The sequence below is a fragment of the Orbicella faveolata genome, unplaced genomic scaffold (assembly GCF_042242905.1).
Source record: "Orbicella faveolata isolate gen_17 unplaced genomic scaffold, um_ofav_v1 contig_15, whole genome shotgun sequence".
Classification (NCBI taxonomy): Eukaryota; Metazoa; Cnidaria; class Anthozoa; order Scleractinia; family Merulinidae; genus Orbicella; species Orbicella faveolata.
In genome coordinates this window covers 4,720,121-4,734,336 of record NW_028301542.1, presented here as the reverse complement: position 1 = coordinate 4,734,336, position 14,216 = coordinate 4,720,121, and the positions used below count along the sequence as shown (strand labels likewise).

The following is a 14,216-nucleotide window of genomic DNA, read 5'->3' as shown; positions in this document are numbered from 1 at the left end:
TTAGGCACAGATAAATGAACTTTTCTCATCTGTGCTGAAGCAAAATTACACCCCTGCTCAGGCCTTCTGATTAGCTAGTCAATGAAGGCTGAAATTTGAGCTCAAGACAGATGACAGAAAGTCACTGACCCCACAAAATTTATCTGAGCAAATCTTTTTTTGGTGCATGCAACATTTTAACCTGAGTTGTGACCAAAATTACACCCCTGCTCAGACCTACTGTTTAGTTAGTCAATAAAGGCTGAAATTTGACATTAGGACAGATGACAGAAGTCACTGACGCAACAAAATTTATCTGAGCAAATCTTTTTTTGGTATGTGTAACATTTTAACCTGAGTTGTGACCTAGATTTTTGTCATGTAAATCAACCTTAAATCTTTTTACAAGAACTAAGTGGTTTGATCCTATGCCAGCACTTAAATAATTTTCTTAGCTATTTCTAATCTGCAGCATAAGAGGACTAGATCTGTTGGGCCTTTTGACCTCAGGTAGAGCAGGCTATCATTATCTTTTAGTTAGCTCATCATCGCAGTTCACTGTTAGCCATTAACTAAATTTAGCTAGGTGTTGAGGCATGGTGTCTGCCCTATCATGACACAAGTAGATTGTGGTTTGGCTCAAATTCTGAATATCTCCAGGTATCTAGATACTGAAATGACTCGTGGTACTTCTTCCAGGTTGGCCATCAGAAATGCTGAGAAACTCAAGATATATGGGACCCTACTTGAATTTTAATTGTCACGCAACTATCACTTGCATTCATATTGAGTTGCAAAAAAAAAAAAAACAGTTGTGTAGAAAAGACTGTCTTGTGTTATTTTCTTTAATTTCCTTTCATAGCAATTCAAATCTTGTAAGGAGCCACCAAACCATTTATGCTAGGTTGCATGCACTTACTTGTGCTAATTCATTCATGAGTTTTCTGTATTTTTCACAGACCTTCCATAAACCTGCAAAAAGGTACATAAAATATGGTAATACACTGTACTGTGCTGGCATATGAGTAAACATCCCAACTTACATAAAATTTAGAGGTATTCCTAAAAGAAATTGGGTATGCAGGCCTTTATTCCTTTGACTGATAGTGCTCTGTTCTAGGTAAATAAGACTTGGGGATATAACTATGGACCTTTGGCGCCTGGGGTACACATAAATGTGCTGCACCATACCTCATCCTCAAAATGAAACTCTAAGACAGTATCTAATCAATGGGTTTCCAAAATAACAAGCACATCCTCCCAGCAAAAAGGTTTCCAACACTAAAAATTGAATGTGCCTTCAATGATAGTCTTTTCTAAATAGATGTTCTACATCCCAGGAGGGGAATTCCCATACAAAGGGGTGCTCATCATACCTTTAAGGGGTTAAAAACACGGTTTTGGTATCTCTAAGGGTGTTCAGCCTCAAAAGGACCACAGTGGAAACTTTTACGGTACTTTTTAGAGTATTAAACCAAAAGCATATAATGGGAGATGATGTGTTGTTTTAGAATTGGTACGAAACCTTTTAGGGGTGAAGAATATTTCAAGCCACCCCAACAAAAAAGGATCTTGGTACCTCTTAGGGTTCTTTTCAAAACTTCTGATGAGCAACCCCATCCTTTTTAGACGGGAGTTCTTGCCTCAGGGTTCTACACAAAACAACCAGTTAAGTAAGCGCTAATATTTTCCTTTCCTTGCTTTTGTATTTGACGCTTAATCTTATAGTCACTCACCAAGACTGAGGCAATGGTGTGTCATGAAGAAACACTCTGTCACAAATCCAAATGCCGGTGTACCCCTTAATGTTATGGGTTCTACAAGACAAATAGAATGCAAAATGTGACATGAACATGCAGCAAAAGAAACCTGGATCTTTGTTTATTGCACTGCTCACAGGTTTCATTAATGTTTACAGTAGGAGGACAAATGGTTTTCACAGGTGGGCTAAACATTCTGAACTAAACTTCTGTACAAGAAAACTTTCCCCTAGATGGTCAAACCATCATCAGTCCTCATCGTGCCATCAGATGCATAAGGCCTTAGATGGTTAAACCAGGCGGCCAAAATCATCCTCATGGATAATCAATTTGCACCATGCCTGGCCCTTAATGGCTGATGTTGCAAAAAAAAAAAAAAAAAAAAAAAATAGTCTATGCAGAGCCCTACTCTGATGTAAATCAACTCTATATATTATCTATGGAGTTTGTGGGTTTCTTTCCCTTTTCTATTGAAGCCTGTCAGAGTTCTGTATGACTCCACACAGCACCAAAGTTGACAACTTGCTGTGAGGGCTCTCAGTGGTTGAATGCAAGCTCAAAGTTAAAGTGCAAAGGACATCTAAACTGTTGTCTTTCAAACTAACTTATGATGTCTAAAGTACACCCCTACCAGGAGACATTTACAAATAGGTGGGTCCATTTCACACAAAATAAAGCTATATGTAAGTCAGGCTATAGTTAATTTTCCTGATTGTCAATGCTACTAGGGGAGCTTGGCTGAATTTAATGTTTTACATTAAAGCCTCATTAGCAAAAGACTTTGCATAGAGAGGACATCATGTTAGATACCTTGACTCCAAACCATTAAAGAGCTAGTGAAACTTAGTATATGGTGAAATAGCTGGCTCTTTGGGTGTAATATTGAAGGAGATATTGTCTTTCAAAACCTGAAAAATCTCTGGGTGGCAAAAGTGCTAATGAGCTCGTACATTCTTCGTAAAACATTGAGTTTTCAAACCTGCATCAAACAAAAAGTGAGAAATACATCAGGCTAAACTTCCTTGGGAAAGTTAATCATGTTATAACCTTTCACCATTCAGGACTGATATTTTTATAGCTTGATCACAGGGGCATAGCCAGTAACAGGCAAACCAAGGCAGTTACCTCTAGTCAGTCATTTTTTTTCATTTTTGTTATTTATAAATAGTCATCATAATCACCTTAAATACCTGCATTGTAGGAGGAAAATTAAATGCCTTAATCTAAATTTTTTCATGGGCATTGCTTCAGTCATAATTTCTCTCTGGTTATGGCCATGGATCAGAAACTGATATGCTTATAAATGCCTTTGAGGCATAGAGAGTCTCACCTTCATCAGGAGGTACCACAAGTCTTGTTTCACCATCAAGTCCAACAACATGCAAGCCAGTGTCTTCTTGTGCAATCCCCTCAACACCAACATTCACAGCACAGTATTGTGGGTTGATTTTCAGAAGCTTTGGTGAGCAAGGATCCATGAAAGGCTGGCATATTTTAAGGAGCAAAGTGCTGAGGTTAAGAAAAAATCCATCTTGTGCCTGAGTTGTGGCAAAAAACTCAGCCATCATCTGCGAAAAAAAAAAGAACACAAATTTAACAAATAGGCGGGTCCACATTTTCCCCTGGTTTATTCTTCTTAAGACTGAAGATAGAAAGATAGAAGATAGAAATAAAGACATGAAAAGTTCAAAACTTAAGAAGCAGGGCTATCATCAAGGGCCATAACCTGTAATACCTGTTACGGGTAAGTATGCTTGATTTTTACTTGATGCCATGGGTGAAATTGCCTCTTGTTGATACAATTCACCCACAAAGTAACAACTTTGTTACGAGTGAGGACAACAAGGCTACAGGTGACTCGAAACTTAATGACAGCTCTGAAGAAGGACTACTGCAGACGAGTGGTTTCAATGTAAAGAATATTTAATAGAATGTGTAATGCACATGTAACATAATCTTTATCAGTGCTCGAAGGCATAGCATCTTTGTTAAATTAAACATTGTAAACCCAAACAAAAACAATTCAATCACCTTCTTTCTTGTGATGTTTCCATGTAGACATGCTCCAAACCAGTGAAGAACTTGGTGTTTAGTCAAATTTGATCTTTTTATGATTTCCATAATCACCTACAATAAAAATATTAAACAAGAACTAGAACATTGCAATAATAAAATAATATCAAACATAATTTTTACTTATTAAATCATTTCTGTACTTTTAAAGGTAAACTTAGACTTGAACCAGGCACTTGAATATACATTTGCACCATGCAAACATTAATGCATTTACCAATTCTCTTAACGTTTTCTTCATTAGAGCACAAAACTGGCTTCATCGGACACAAGATGTAGCTCCTGCCATACACATGTGTCTGTCAGTCTTTATGTACATGAAGGTACTCAATCCCATTCTAAGATGGAGTCAGGACTCTCCAGGATAGACAGTTATTTCTGGCTTGAAAAATGCCATAAAAATCTAGTCAAAGGGAATTGGTTTGTATGTAAAAGTTGATCAAGGTTACACAACTACAATATTGGCTAGTAAGAGATAAGAAGTCACTGCTCTTTTTCTACTCTTGAATCTTACATCACTGATTTGCGACTATGACAGACAAATTAAACTAATGTATCTGGTGGGTAACAAACCTTGTGGAGTTTTTCTGATAAAGAATCCAAGTGTGTACGCAAGTTAGCCATAGTAGCTTGCATCTCAGCATGACTCTGCTCGGTTGGTCTCTGGAAGAATTCCTGAAAACAAAACTTACAATCAGCAGGAAATTGAGAACAAAAAAAGGAGACACATCTGTGTGATCAACAGTTAACATTGTATGTGGAAGATATACAGAGTGGTTGGAATGGCAGAGACAAATGATGCAAGCTGTGAGGTATGATGTAGAAGGTGGAACTGGTTAGGTCCCATACTCAGGAGAGAGGGTGTTACTGACTGTTTTGCAGAATTTTGGTGGACACCAGGTGGTTGAAGGACGAGAGGTTGGATATTAATGTTTGGTATTTATCCCACTGAGATCCTTACAATGAGCATCTGAATACCTTAAATTTCCTTACAACTGCTGAACATGGTGGTTGTCTGTGTAATTGCCTTAGCATAGTATGATAATTTACCATTCTGTTACAGTCACTAACAGGTCACGTTTACTTGAACTTAATATTTTAAAACTAGTGACTACTAACTGAAGGCTTGCTTGGATCCCTAGACATACTGGTCAATCCCAACAGAAATCCTAACAGAGTTTGTTTCTCAAAGGCATGGCCTTGAATAGCACTTATTGGTGATTTAGGAGGAAGCCAGAATCTTGAGGAAACAAGGATCTGAAAAGAAGGCAAAGTCATTGTAAGTAAGTAAGTGTATACTATGTAAGTAGCTAAGGACAATGTTTAGATGCCATTTCTTTCACACAGAATCAAATTAAGTTCCGTCTAAGGCAATGAGTTCTAACAAGTATATTGTATTCCATGACTAATAAAATCCAACATAAAGGGTGGTGAATGGTAAATGCAAGACTTTGTGAGAATGCGAGGCTAGCTCTTTACTTCAAAGACCTCAAAGCATTTTATGTGCAAGCGAGAGACATCCAGACTCTAACACATCCAGACATCAATAATTATCATAAAAACAAACTTGTAAACAAATCAGGACTTTGAGGCTTTCTTAGCCTTGCAAAATTTCAAGACTCCAAGAAAGCTCTGTAAAAAAATTTTGCAAGATGCACATAACCGCTTCCAAAAAACAAGACTGCAAGACCCATAAAATATGACAAAAATTTTGCGAGTCCCATGGTTTTTGAAGGGCCATTCACCATCCCTAATGTAATCACTTTTTTTTATACCTGTATGGAACACGGTATTTCCTGGCAGTCACCACACCTAGAACTTACATGGTCTGACAAGATTGATACTCAAAGATGGGTTCGGAATGTCTGACAATGTTATCTAGCCGGCAGTTTTTCATTTTAATTTGCAGAGCTTTCATTTAAGAGCAGAAAAACTCTTCCAGCATTTTTCAGCCAATCAGGGGTGCTCATTGGAAATTTTGAAAAGAACCCCTAAGAGGTACCAAGATCCTGTTTTGTGGGTGTGGCTTGGAATGTTTTTCACCCCTAAGAGGTACCAATTCTAAAGCAACACATTATCTGCAGTCATAATTTTTTCTGGCTCAATACCTAAAAGGTACAGGACCGCTGTGGATCTTTTGAGGCTGAATACTCTAAAAGGTACCAAAACTGCTTTTTTAACTCATGAAAGGTGCGACAAGCAACCCCGTCCTTTTCTTCTATGGGAGTCAATTAAACCAAACTCAAATTAGAGTTACTTGGCTTTCTTAAAGGACTTTGGAACAAAGTTTAAGAACTAACAAGTCATCTCAAAGGACTGTCAAGAAACAGTTAATAAATTACTGTTTTGCAATGATTTTAAGAAGGTGTGATGGTGTCCAGGATGAGATGATTTGATAACATGTCTCCCTTTTCTCTCCCTGAGTGGAAAATTTCAAGAGAAGTCCCCTTTGCCTTATAGCTAACTGCCCCCTCCATCCCTGCCCCTGCTCTATCCACCTTCCTTCCAGCTCTAAGCTTACTATTATTCTAGGCACATTATCACCTCTGCCAGTCCTGTGTGTTTTGCGAAGAACAGAAGGACATCAATGTAGGTGCGAATTTCAGACTGAAGAAGTGATGAAAGATCTTTGCTTCTTTCAGCTAACATGACAAGCACTGGAGAGAACATACTGACCTATGAAACAAAGATTTTTTAACGTGAATTTGAAGCAGTCACACAGTTGACATTAGTTCTTATTAATCTATGACTTGTGTTTGTAGCGGATATAACATGCACTTTGATTGGCTAATACTAGGGCATTATTCTCCCATAACGCCCACAGGTCGATTATGGACCTGCAAAAACCAAGCAAAAAGCCATATAATACATGCACACTAATTATTAACCTCAAACGTTCAGGCTTTACGGGAAAATCTCAAACCTTGGCCTTGCCGTATTGACCCTGCTATAGCTCAGTCAATGCCACAAAGTCTCAGTCTGAGATTTTCCTGTGGAGACCTCAATCTCGGTTAATAAGTAGTTAATAATGGCTACCCATACATGTAAGTATCCTTACGAGCAAAGTCAGGTTTATATTAGAGTACTCACTAGATCATCCTGCCGTTGATGTTCCTGAACAAGCCCATCCAGGAATTCTGCCAAAACCTGATCTCCTAAAAAAGAAATTTGACAATAACATTTATTTCTTAACAGATACTCAAGTCTGACTATTCCAAATAAGAAGAATTTTGGGAGAAAAGAATTCAAAGATCTAATTTGAAATGCTCACCAGGGCTGTTAAGTTGAAAGTTGAGTTTTTGGACCCTTAGGTCATGTTCTATTGGGATAAACCGATTCAACTGCAACCTGTCTGGGTTGATGTGGTTGACATTTCTTGATTCAATAGCACACCTTTCCAACCATTTCAGTTGAAATGCAGGAACGCCATGCTTTTCAAACCATTTCAACCTTGTTTGAGGCTGGTTGAAAAAGTTGATCAACAAGCCGACTGAAAATGTTTTCTCCCCAATAGAACCCAAAAAGACCCAGCAAATTTTTATGGCCTTTTTATGGCAATCACTCATTTTTTGTGCCAAATTCTACCCAGGAGAAAATCAATATCATTAGATACCAACAAGTACAGAAGATGTAATTTCCCTACCTTGCATGGTTAACATCAGCTGAAATAGCTGCTTATGAGTATCTCCCTTAGGAAACATTTCTGGGCTTAACAAACACGTCCTTGAATAACAAAAGAGAACATATTCAACAAAGTGCCCTGTATAATTAATTTGACTTCAATTTGCCAGATACTTTACTATTTAATACACATTTTCTGAAGACTAACAACAAACCCCCAGATCAAAATTTCCAGAATCTTTTGTCAAATGGAAAGCACCCATAGAGTCAGTTTGCTTAAGCTAGAGATTGCGATAAAGACGTGTATCAGTTTGACTGTAATAATATTATATATTAAAATAAAGCCTGCACTACCTACCCCGCATATGAAAGTGCTAGTGTCTTTGCTCTTTCTGCCATTTCCAGAAGAGTGGAATCCTTTTCCTTTGAAAGCATTAGACATATATCATAATTAATCAACTAGTATTAAACCTAACTTATGTACTTGAACTTACATGTACTACTACTGTAAACAGCTTGTGAAGTAAAGAAATTAACTCAGCCTGATATTATTAGTAAGAAGTCCTTAAAAGTTGATTAATTTTGTGGAGTGCAAACAGTGTTATGATTAATGCTCTGTACATAAGGGAGTTAATCAAATGAATTAAAATTGAGTTTGCTGGTCAGAAGTGGGGAGGCACAGTGGTCTCACGGTTAGTGCGGTTGACTTTGGATCAAGCAGTCCGGGTTTAAGCCCTGGCCAGGGGACATTGTGTTGTGTTCTTGGGCAAGACACTTTACTCTCACAGTGCCTCTCTCCACCCTGGTGTATAAATGAGTACCAGTAAAGGTAATGCTGGGGGTAACCCTCTGATTGACTAGCATCCCATCCAGGAGGGAGTAGAAATATTCCTAGTCTCTTCATGCTACAAAAACAGGGATAAGCTCCCACCTGATGGGCCACTTGGCTCATATGCAGACTTTACCTTTATCTACATAAGGGAGGCACAATGACTTAATGGTTAGACGTGTAAGTACTGGACTGTGGATCGAGCAGTCTGGGTTTGAACCTTGGCCAGAGTCATTGTGTCATATTCTTCTGCAAGACACTTTACTCTCAAGCTCCTCTCTCTACAAAAATAGTATAAATGGGTACCGTCCAGCGACTTGTTGAGGCAAGTTGACAGTTTGAAATGGAGACTGATGAAGATGTTTAAGTCAATAATAGAACACACCTTCCATTTCTTGCACTCTTCAAAAGCTCTTCTATAACAGGAAGCCAAGTATTTTATGATTGCAACTTCTCCTGCTTCAATCTCGGCAGTAAGCGATGTCATACGGGCACCACCAGTAATCATAACATGGGATCGTGGGTGAGACATGCTCAGTCTTTCCATGATGGCCTGATGGCATGAGCAGAGAGAATTTATATTTTGTTGATCAAAATAAATGCCAAGTCATTTTCCTTTCTTTTCCTCTCAGTATACTAATTAAAATAAATAGCAAACACTTTTTTGCATTTCTATTGAGTTTTACATAGTAAGTAGAATTATCAAACTGACTCAAAGCCAACATCAGTAACTCGAAAACCACAAGGTTCATTTACTACCTTGGCCCAACTTTAAACATATATCTTCTCCCTTTAAGTTATTGTATTTTTCTTCACAAATGTGTATTAAGTGTCAAGAGTAAATAAAGCATTGTTGTTGTTGTTGTCAGTGACACATTTGCCTTACAGCTTGTGTGCCACTTTTTTGTTCAAGTTTACCACATTTTGATATCATCTGTGATCTATTACTGAACAGACCCACAGCAACATGGAATGTTTTTGTTAAATAGAAACATTTATGAAAGTATTGACTTGAAAAAGTTACATGTATGGTTACATATACGTTCCCCAAGCATCTCTTGTTCTCCCAAGCGTCCACTCTTGGGCTGGGTTGTTCGAGAGGCGGTTAACACTAACCCAGGATTAAAAGTTAACCGAAGCATTAATTTTCTTGTATGAAAATGTTTTTTACTGCTAATGTTTTGTGTAGTTTGGGCTTGCACAAGCCCAAACGGGAGGACAAACAATATCAACAGAAATCGTCACCAAAAAGTTACAAAACTGAAATCAAAATTCTTGCTAATCTTGGGTTAGCTTAATCAAGCTTTGAACAATCCGGCTCTGTTTCCATAACTCAACAGAAATGTTTCCTCTTTATTGTTTGTAGACTCACTTCATCAATGTTAATCCACTGCAGAATGGGTAATTCTCTGTCACCAGCAGTATTCCGTAAATAAACACACCTCTTTGGCAGACCACCATATTGTCTTTTTCCCACACGATCACTATCTGAATACCACAATCACATAATTGAAACAAGAAATCAGAGGTGTTAAATATTAGAGAAAAATAGACAACTGTACTTTGCACATACCGGGTACATGTACATTGAAATCAGATAATAGAAGACAAGGTCCTTAATCAGGAATACATTTTACTGCAAGTATGCTGTTCCAGAAAATATCCATGTACCCCTCCAACAAAATTGTTTTGGCTTCAATCCCTTCCCACATCTCTTTCATTCATACTGCATAGTTTTTGAAATCACCTCCCCTCTGGAATTTACAGTGAGTTTCCTTGAGGTGTACCAAGATATTTCATAGGTTAAAAGCCACAGAGACAACGCAAGTTACAACAACCAGAATGTACCTGAGTTTTGGCAAAATGATCTTTTTTGACACAAGCTACTTCTTTGCACAACTTGTTTCAAGTTTAATGATTAGAGAGGAAGGGAGGAAGGGAAGAAAAGAAGGAAGGAGGAAAAAAGAGAAGGATAGAAGGGACAAATGGAAGGAGGGAGAAAGACTGAGAGGGAGGGAAAAGGAGGAGGAGGAAAGAGCAGAGGGAGAGAGAAAAGTGAGACAGCCAATCCAGAATGGCCCCAGAATCAATGGCTGAAAAGGAGTCTGGTGTCAAGAGCAGATTTATAAATTATTACCTTCATCTACAGTGATAAGAAACACTCGCTGAAGCATGTCATTCACCATCCACATTCTGTCTTTCTCATCATTTAACGTTTCCACCTCAGCATGCCCTGACCCAGTTTTAGAATCACTGTTTCCCGCATCTTTCAGCGATACAGTTATTGACTGTGTGTGTGTGGTGCTGTACTCTTCAGCCTTTTCAACAGAGGGAAAGAGAGCTACAAATGGATTCTGAGACACCTGCGATGAATGCCTGTCCTCCATGACAATATGATTCAGATGACTAAGGAAAACAATCGAAAAATTACCATTATAATTAAATCATGATTATTACAGTGTAGTAAGGGAAAAAGGAGTGGGGAAGTCAAAAAGCGATGAAGAGAGAGATCAAGATGGGAGTCCACATTGGGTATAATAAATAAATAAATAAATAAATAAATAAATAAATAAATAAATATCTTAATTGACCACTCCCCCAGTGGGACTTTTCAGGACCAATGAAACCAAATGATGAAACAAATAATGCAAATGAACATAACATGGTTAAAAATCCCAACTGGCGGGAGGCAGACCAGCTGGCTCTTTACAAGCATGGCTGAGGAGTTGAAATAGGGTCTACCGAGAAACAACTCCAGCTAAGTGGTCAGAGCGGGACTTGAACCTGCGACCTCCAGATTTCAAGTCCGGCGCCCTGACCACTCGGCCACGCTGCCTCCACAATCTTTTCTCTAGTGCTGACAGAGACCTAGGTAAGCCTGTATCCAGACTATACAAGTTAAGGTTTTCTTCTAGACACAACCCATGCCTAACTAAAGCCATTGACACAATAGGTGATTTTAAATCCTGATTGCTTAGATTTATGAAAATCACCACATGTACCCGTTACTGTAACTGAAATTTTCACCAGTCCAGCAACTCTGACTATGGACTATGGTCAAAGTGCAGATATCTGATGTAACAGAATCACTAGTGGTTTACAAAAAAATCACTAAATGTGCCAGAGGCAGGCATGGGATGAATTTGCTGGTGATTTTTGCTGACAATCCAATTTAGCACAATCATTTAATAAAATTCCCTATTGTATTGTAACCCTCCAAGTTGCGACCATTTCAGTTGCCATGGCGACTAGAATTTTGGAGCTGGCGATTAAATTAGAACGCAAGTCGCCAGCTCGGCGACTAAAATTAATGTGACCTATGCGTCAGGAGCTTGAGCGGACTATCATCCGGAGAGAAAAGAAAAACGTTCTGAGCATTAAGAATTCACTTTGCAAAGCTAGTTGTTGTGGGATTTTAGCCAACAGAATTGGAGACTGAATAAAATGAAATGTTACACGGTAAACAAAGATCAAGGAATTGCATTCAGTTGGGCTTGGGACGCGACGAAATTCGTTCCACTCGACTGAACTTTGGCACGTGACAATTTTACCTGGAAGCGTGAGACAACGTACGCAATCCGGTCATTTGCCATCAAAAAGAAGAGGAATTGCAAAAGCTTGGAAAGCTCGACGGTGACAGGATCCACAATATATTTGAGAAACATCCAGATGTATTTGAGAAACGTATTTTGTTTCAGTGGACACGAAAATACTTGACTTTACAGCAAACTTGATAACACAAGCACGGGGGATTCTATAAATTAAAAAAAAACTGTGATGAAAAGCGGCTCGCAGTTGTAAATAAATTTCACTTGTGTGAGCGAACCTGGGTTTATTTTTAAATTGTCAAAGATTGCATCAATAAAAAATATCCGTCTTAGTGATTGCCCTAAAACTTGTGAAAGTATTTTTGCGTTGAGTATTCGCGTTCCGCGGTTCGCATATTAAATTCAAAACGACAAACAATTTGAGCGTGAACTTTCCTGTCCATTTCAATACAGTCTTTAATTTTCAGATGAAGTTTTATATCGTTTGCTTATTCAAGCAGAAAACGAGGTTGAACATTTAAAAAAGATCATAAGCGATAAGGTAAAAATAGTCTTCACTTTATGGTCTCAGTAAGAATTTGATGCCACCTTGATAAACATTGGAAAACTTTCCGCCATTCAGCTGCGAATGAGGCTATCTTATTTTAACTTGGTATAATCTGTGTCGTTTGCACTGCTCCTGTTGTGTGAATTATAAATGATATACACAAATATTTCTGTGTTTTGTGAAGCGACTTTTTTTCTTAATTTTCATCAAATATTTTCGCGGGAAAAATGGCGGTAAACATACGTTTCATTCATACATGCTCACGAAGATAGTCCGAACCTTTGGTTTTTGATATTTGTGGTGTCACTTGTAAATCGATGGAGCTATTTGAAGGCATGTACATTTGCATTATTATAACCATTGTAAAAGATTTATTGAAAGTGAAAGCCAATCAATTTAAAATGACTGAATGAGAACTGTGATCAACTCAAAACACTGTTGCAATAATATAGGGTTTTTTCATTGTGATCAGAAACTATTTCATTTGATCATCAATCATTCCAATAAAAGCATATTTGAATCAACATTAGGTAGTTCTTTCACTGAACGGGACTTCAATTTACTTGGTGGTTCAAGGTAAATGTTATTAATAATACAGTTAGATAATAATAAGATTATTATTTATTATTAATTAATTATTAATTTATGCATATATTTTGGCGACTAAAATGTTTCACTGGTGACCAAACCTGAACAGTCAGTGGCCAAATGGCCACTAAGGAAAAAAGTTAACTTGGAGGGTATTGCCACCTTAAGAAACCATATGTACCTTCTACACCCAGGGGTGGTACTCTGTAAATCTTTGGGTGGGGTTGTGCAGCTGAGACACTGAAACCCTTATCCTATGCTAGACCATGATCAGCTTCATTTTGCAGCCCTATTCTAGACTAGCTAGGCACCAAAAACCCCTACCCTATCCTGGACTAGCTATTTTCCATGCAGAAACCTTATCACTGTCATAGCCCAACATACAATAACTAAACCAACATCATACAAAGTCACTTCTGAGTTTCAAATTCAATTGCAGAACCCTGGGTAAAGAACCGTGTTCGTGAGATTACACCTTATTCTAAACTAAATTGTCTGATTTATATACCCTATCCCAGGCTAAACTGCCTAAAATCCATACCCTTCATAGTGGCACATACCTACATAGCCTATATATGGTAGTGCCCCCCATCCCCCACCCACCGGGCATCTACACTGTAAATACCTATAAGCTATACACGTACACGTATCACGAAGTACTCCTTCTCACAGGGGACCACAGGGGGCACACAGTCATTACCATAACATTGTACATAATATCGCACAGAATAGATATCAGTGAAATCATCCAATGTCATTAATGTGCTAACCAGAGAACTATTGACTGGTCAAACAAAAGATCTTTGTTGTTTAACTTGTGAGTCACTTGTTGGCTGTTGTTGGACATTTAAGCTTCCGTGTAAATAACAAAACCAATGTTTGCAAACAAAGTATCTTCCGGGCTACATTGCTATGGTGTATCCTTGTATTCCCTAAACCAGACCATATTTTGCAGGTTGCAATATTTAGAGGTTACAGCTTCCATTAAACTTAAACAATCTACGTAAGCTTAATTAAGCGCAAGCACAATTCAGGTTCAGAACCAATACAACTGGGGAAAGCTCACAAAGTCCCCTACACCTAGAAATTAAGGACATAACTTACAGTTTACTTCCATTACCTTCAATAACGTCAACTATTTATCACCTTGAGATCCTTATGAAACCATTTTCATCGTATTCGAGTGACAAAACGTACCGGAAATTATTGCGGACGAATGAATCGATCGTGCTCCGTCATTGTGATTCTGACCGCGCGAAGTGAAAGTCTGG

At 38.2% G+C, this 14,216-nt stretch overlaps 1 protein-coding gene across 1 annotated transcript in view; it reads right to left on the bottom strand.

Moving 5' to 3' along the window:
- The window catches only part of LOC110063485 (ubiquitin conjugation factor E4 A-like), a 29,226-nt gene extending 15,015 nt beyond the window's left edge, over window positions 1-14,211 (bottom strand). The window contains exons 1-14 of the mRNA XM_020770478.2: window positions 14,066-14,211; window positions 10,400-10,668; window positions 9,635-9,750; window positions 8,648-8,815; window positions 7,792-7,856; window positions 7,456-7,535; window positions 6,903-6,967; window positions 6,357-6,488; window positions 4,932-5,069; window positions 4,386-4,487; window positions 3,771-3,866; window positions 3,070-3,307; window positions 1,716-1,796; window positions 899-951 (exon numbers count right to left, since the gene is read on the bottom strand). Of these exons, the coding sequence (XP_020626137.2) occupies window positions 899-951; window positions 1,716-1,796; window positions 3,070-3,307; window positions 3,771-3,866; window positions 4,386-4,487; window positions 4,932-5,069; window positions 6,357-6,488; window positions 6,903-6,967; window positions 7,456-7,535; window positions 7,792-7,856; window positions 8,648-8,815; window positions 9,635-9,750; window positions 10,400-10,649 (1,584 nt within the window). The 5' untranslated portion in view covers window positions 10,650-10,668; window positions 14,066-14,211. The remainder of the gene's footprint in view (window positions 1-898; window positions 952-1,715; window positions 1,797-3,069; window positions 3,308-3,770; window positions 3,867-4,385; window positions 4,488-4,931; window positions 5,070-6,356; window positions 6,489-6,902; window positions 6,968-7,455; window positions 7,536-7,791; window positions 7,857-8,647; window positions 8,816-9,634; window positions 9,751-10,399; window positions 10,669-14,065) is intronic.
- Between the last annotated feature and the right edge of the window lie 5 nt (window positions 14,212-14,216).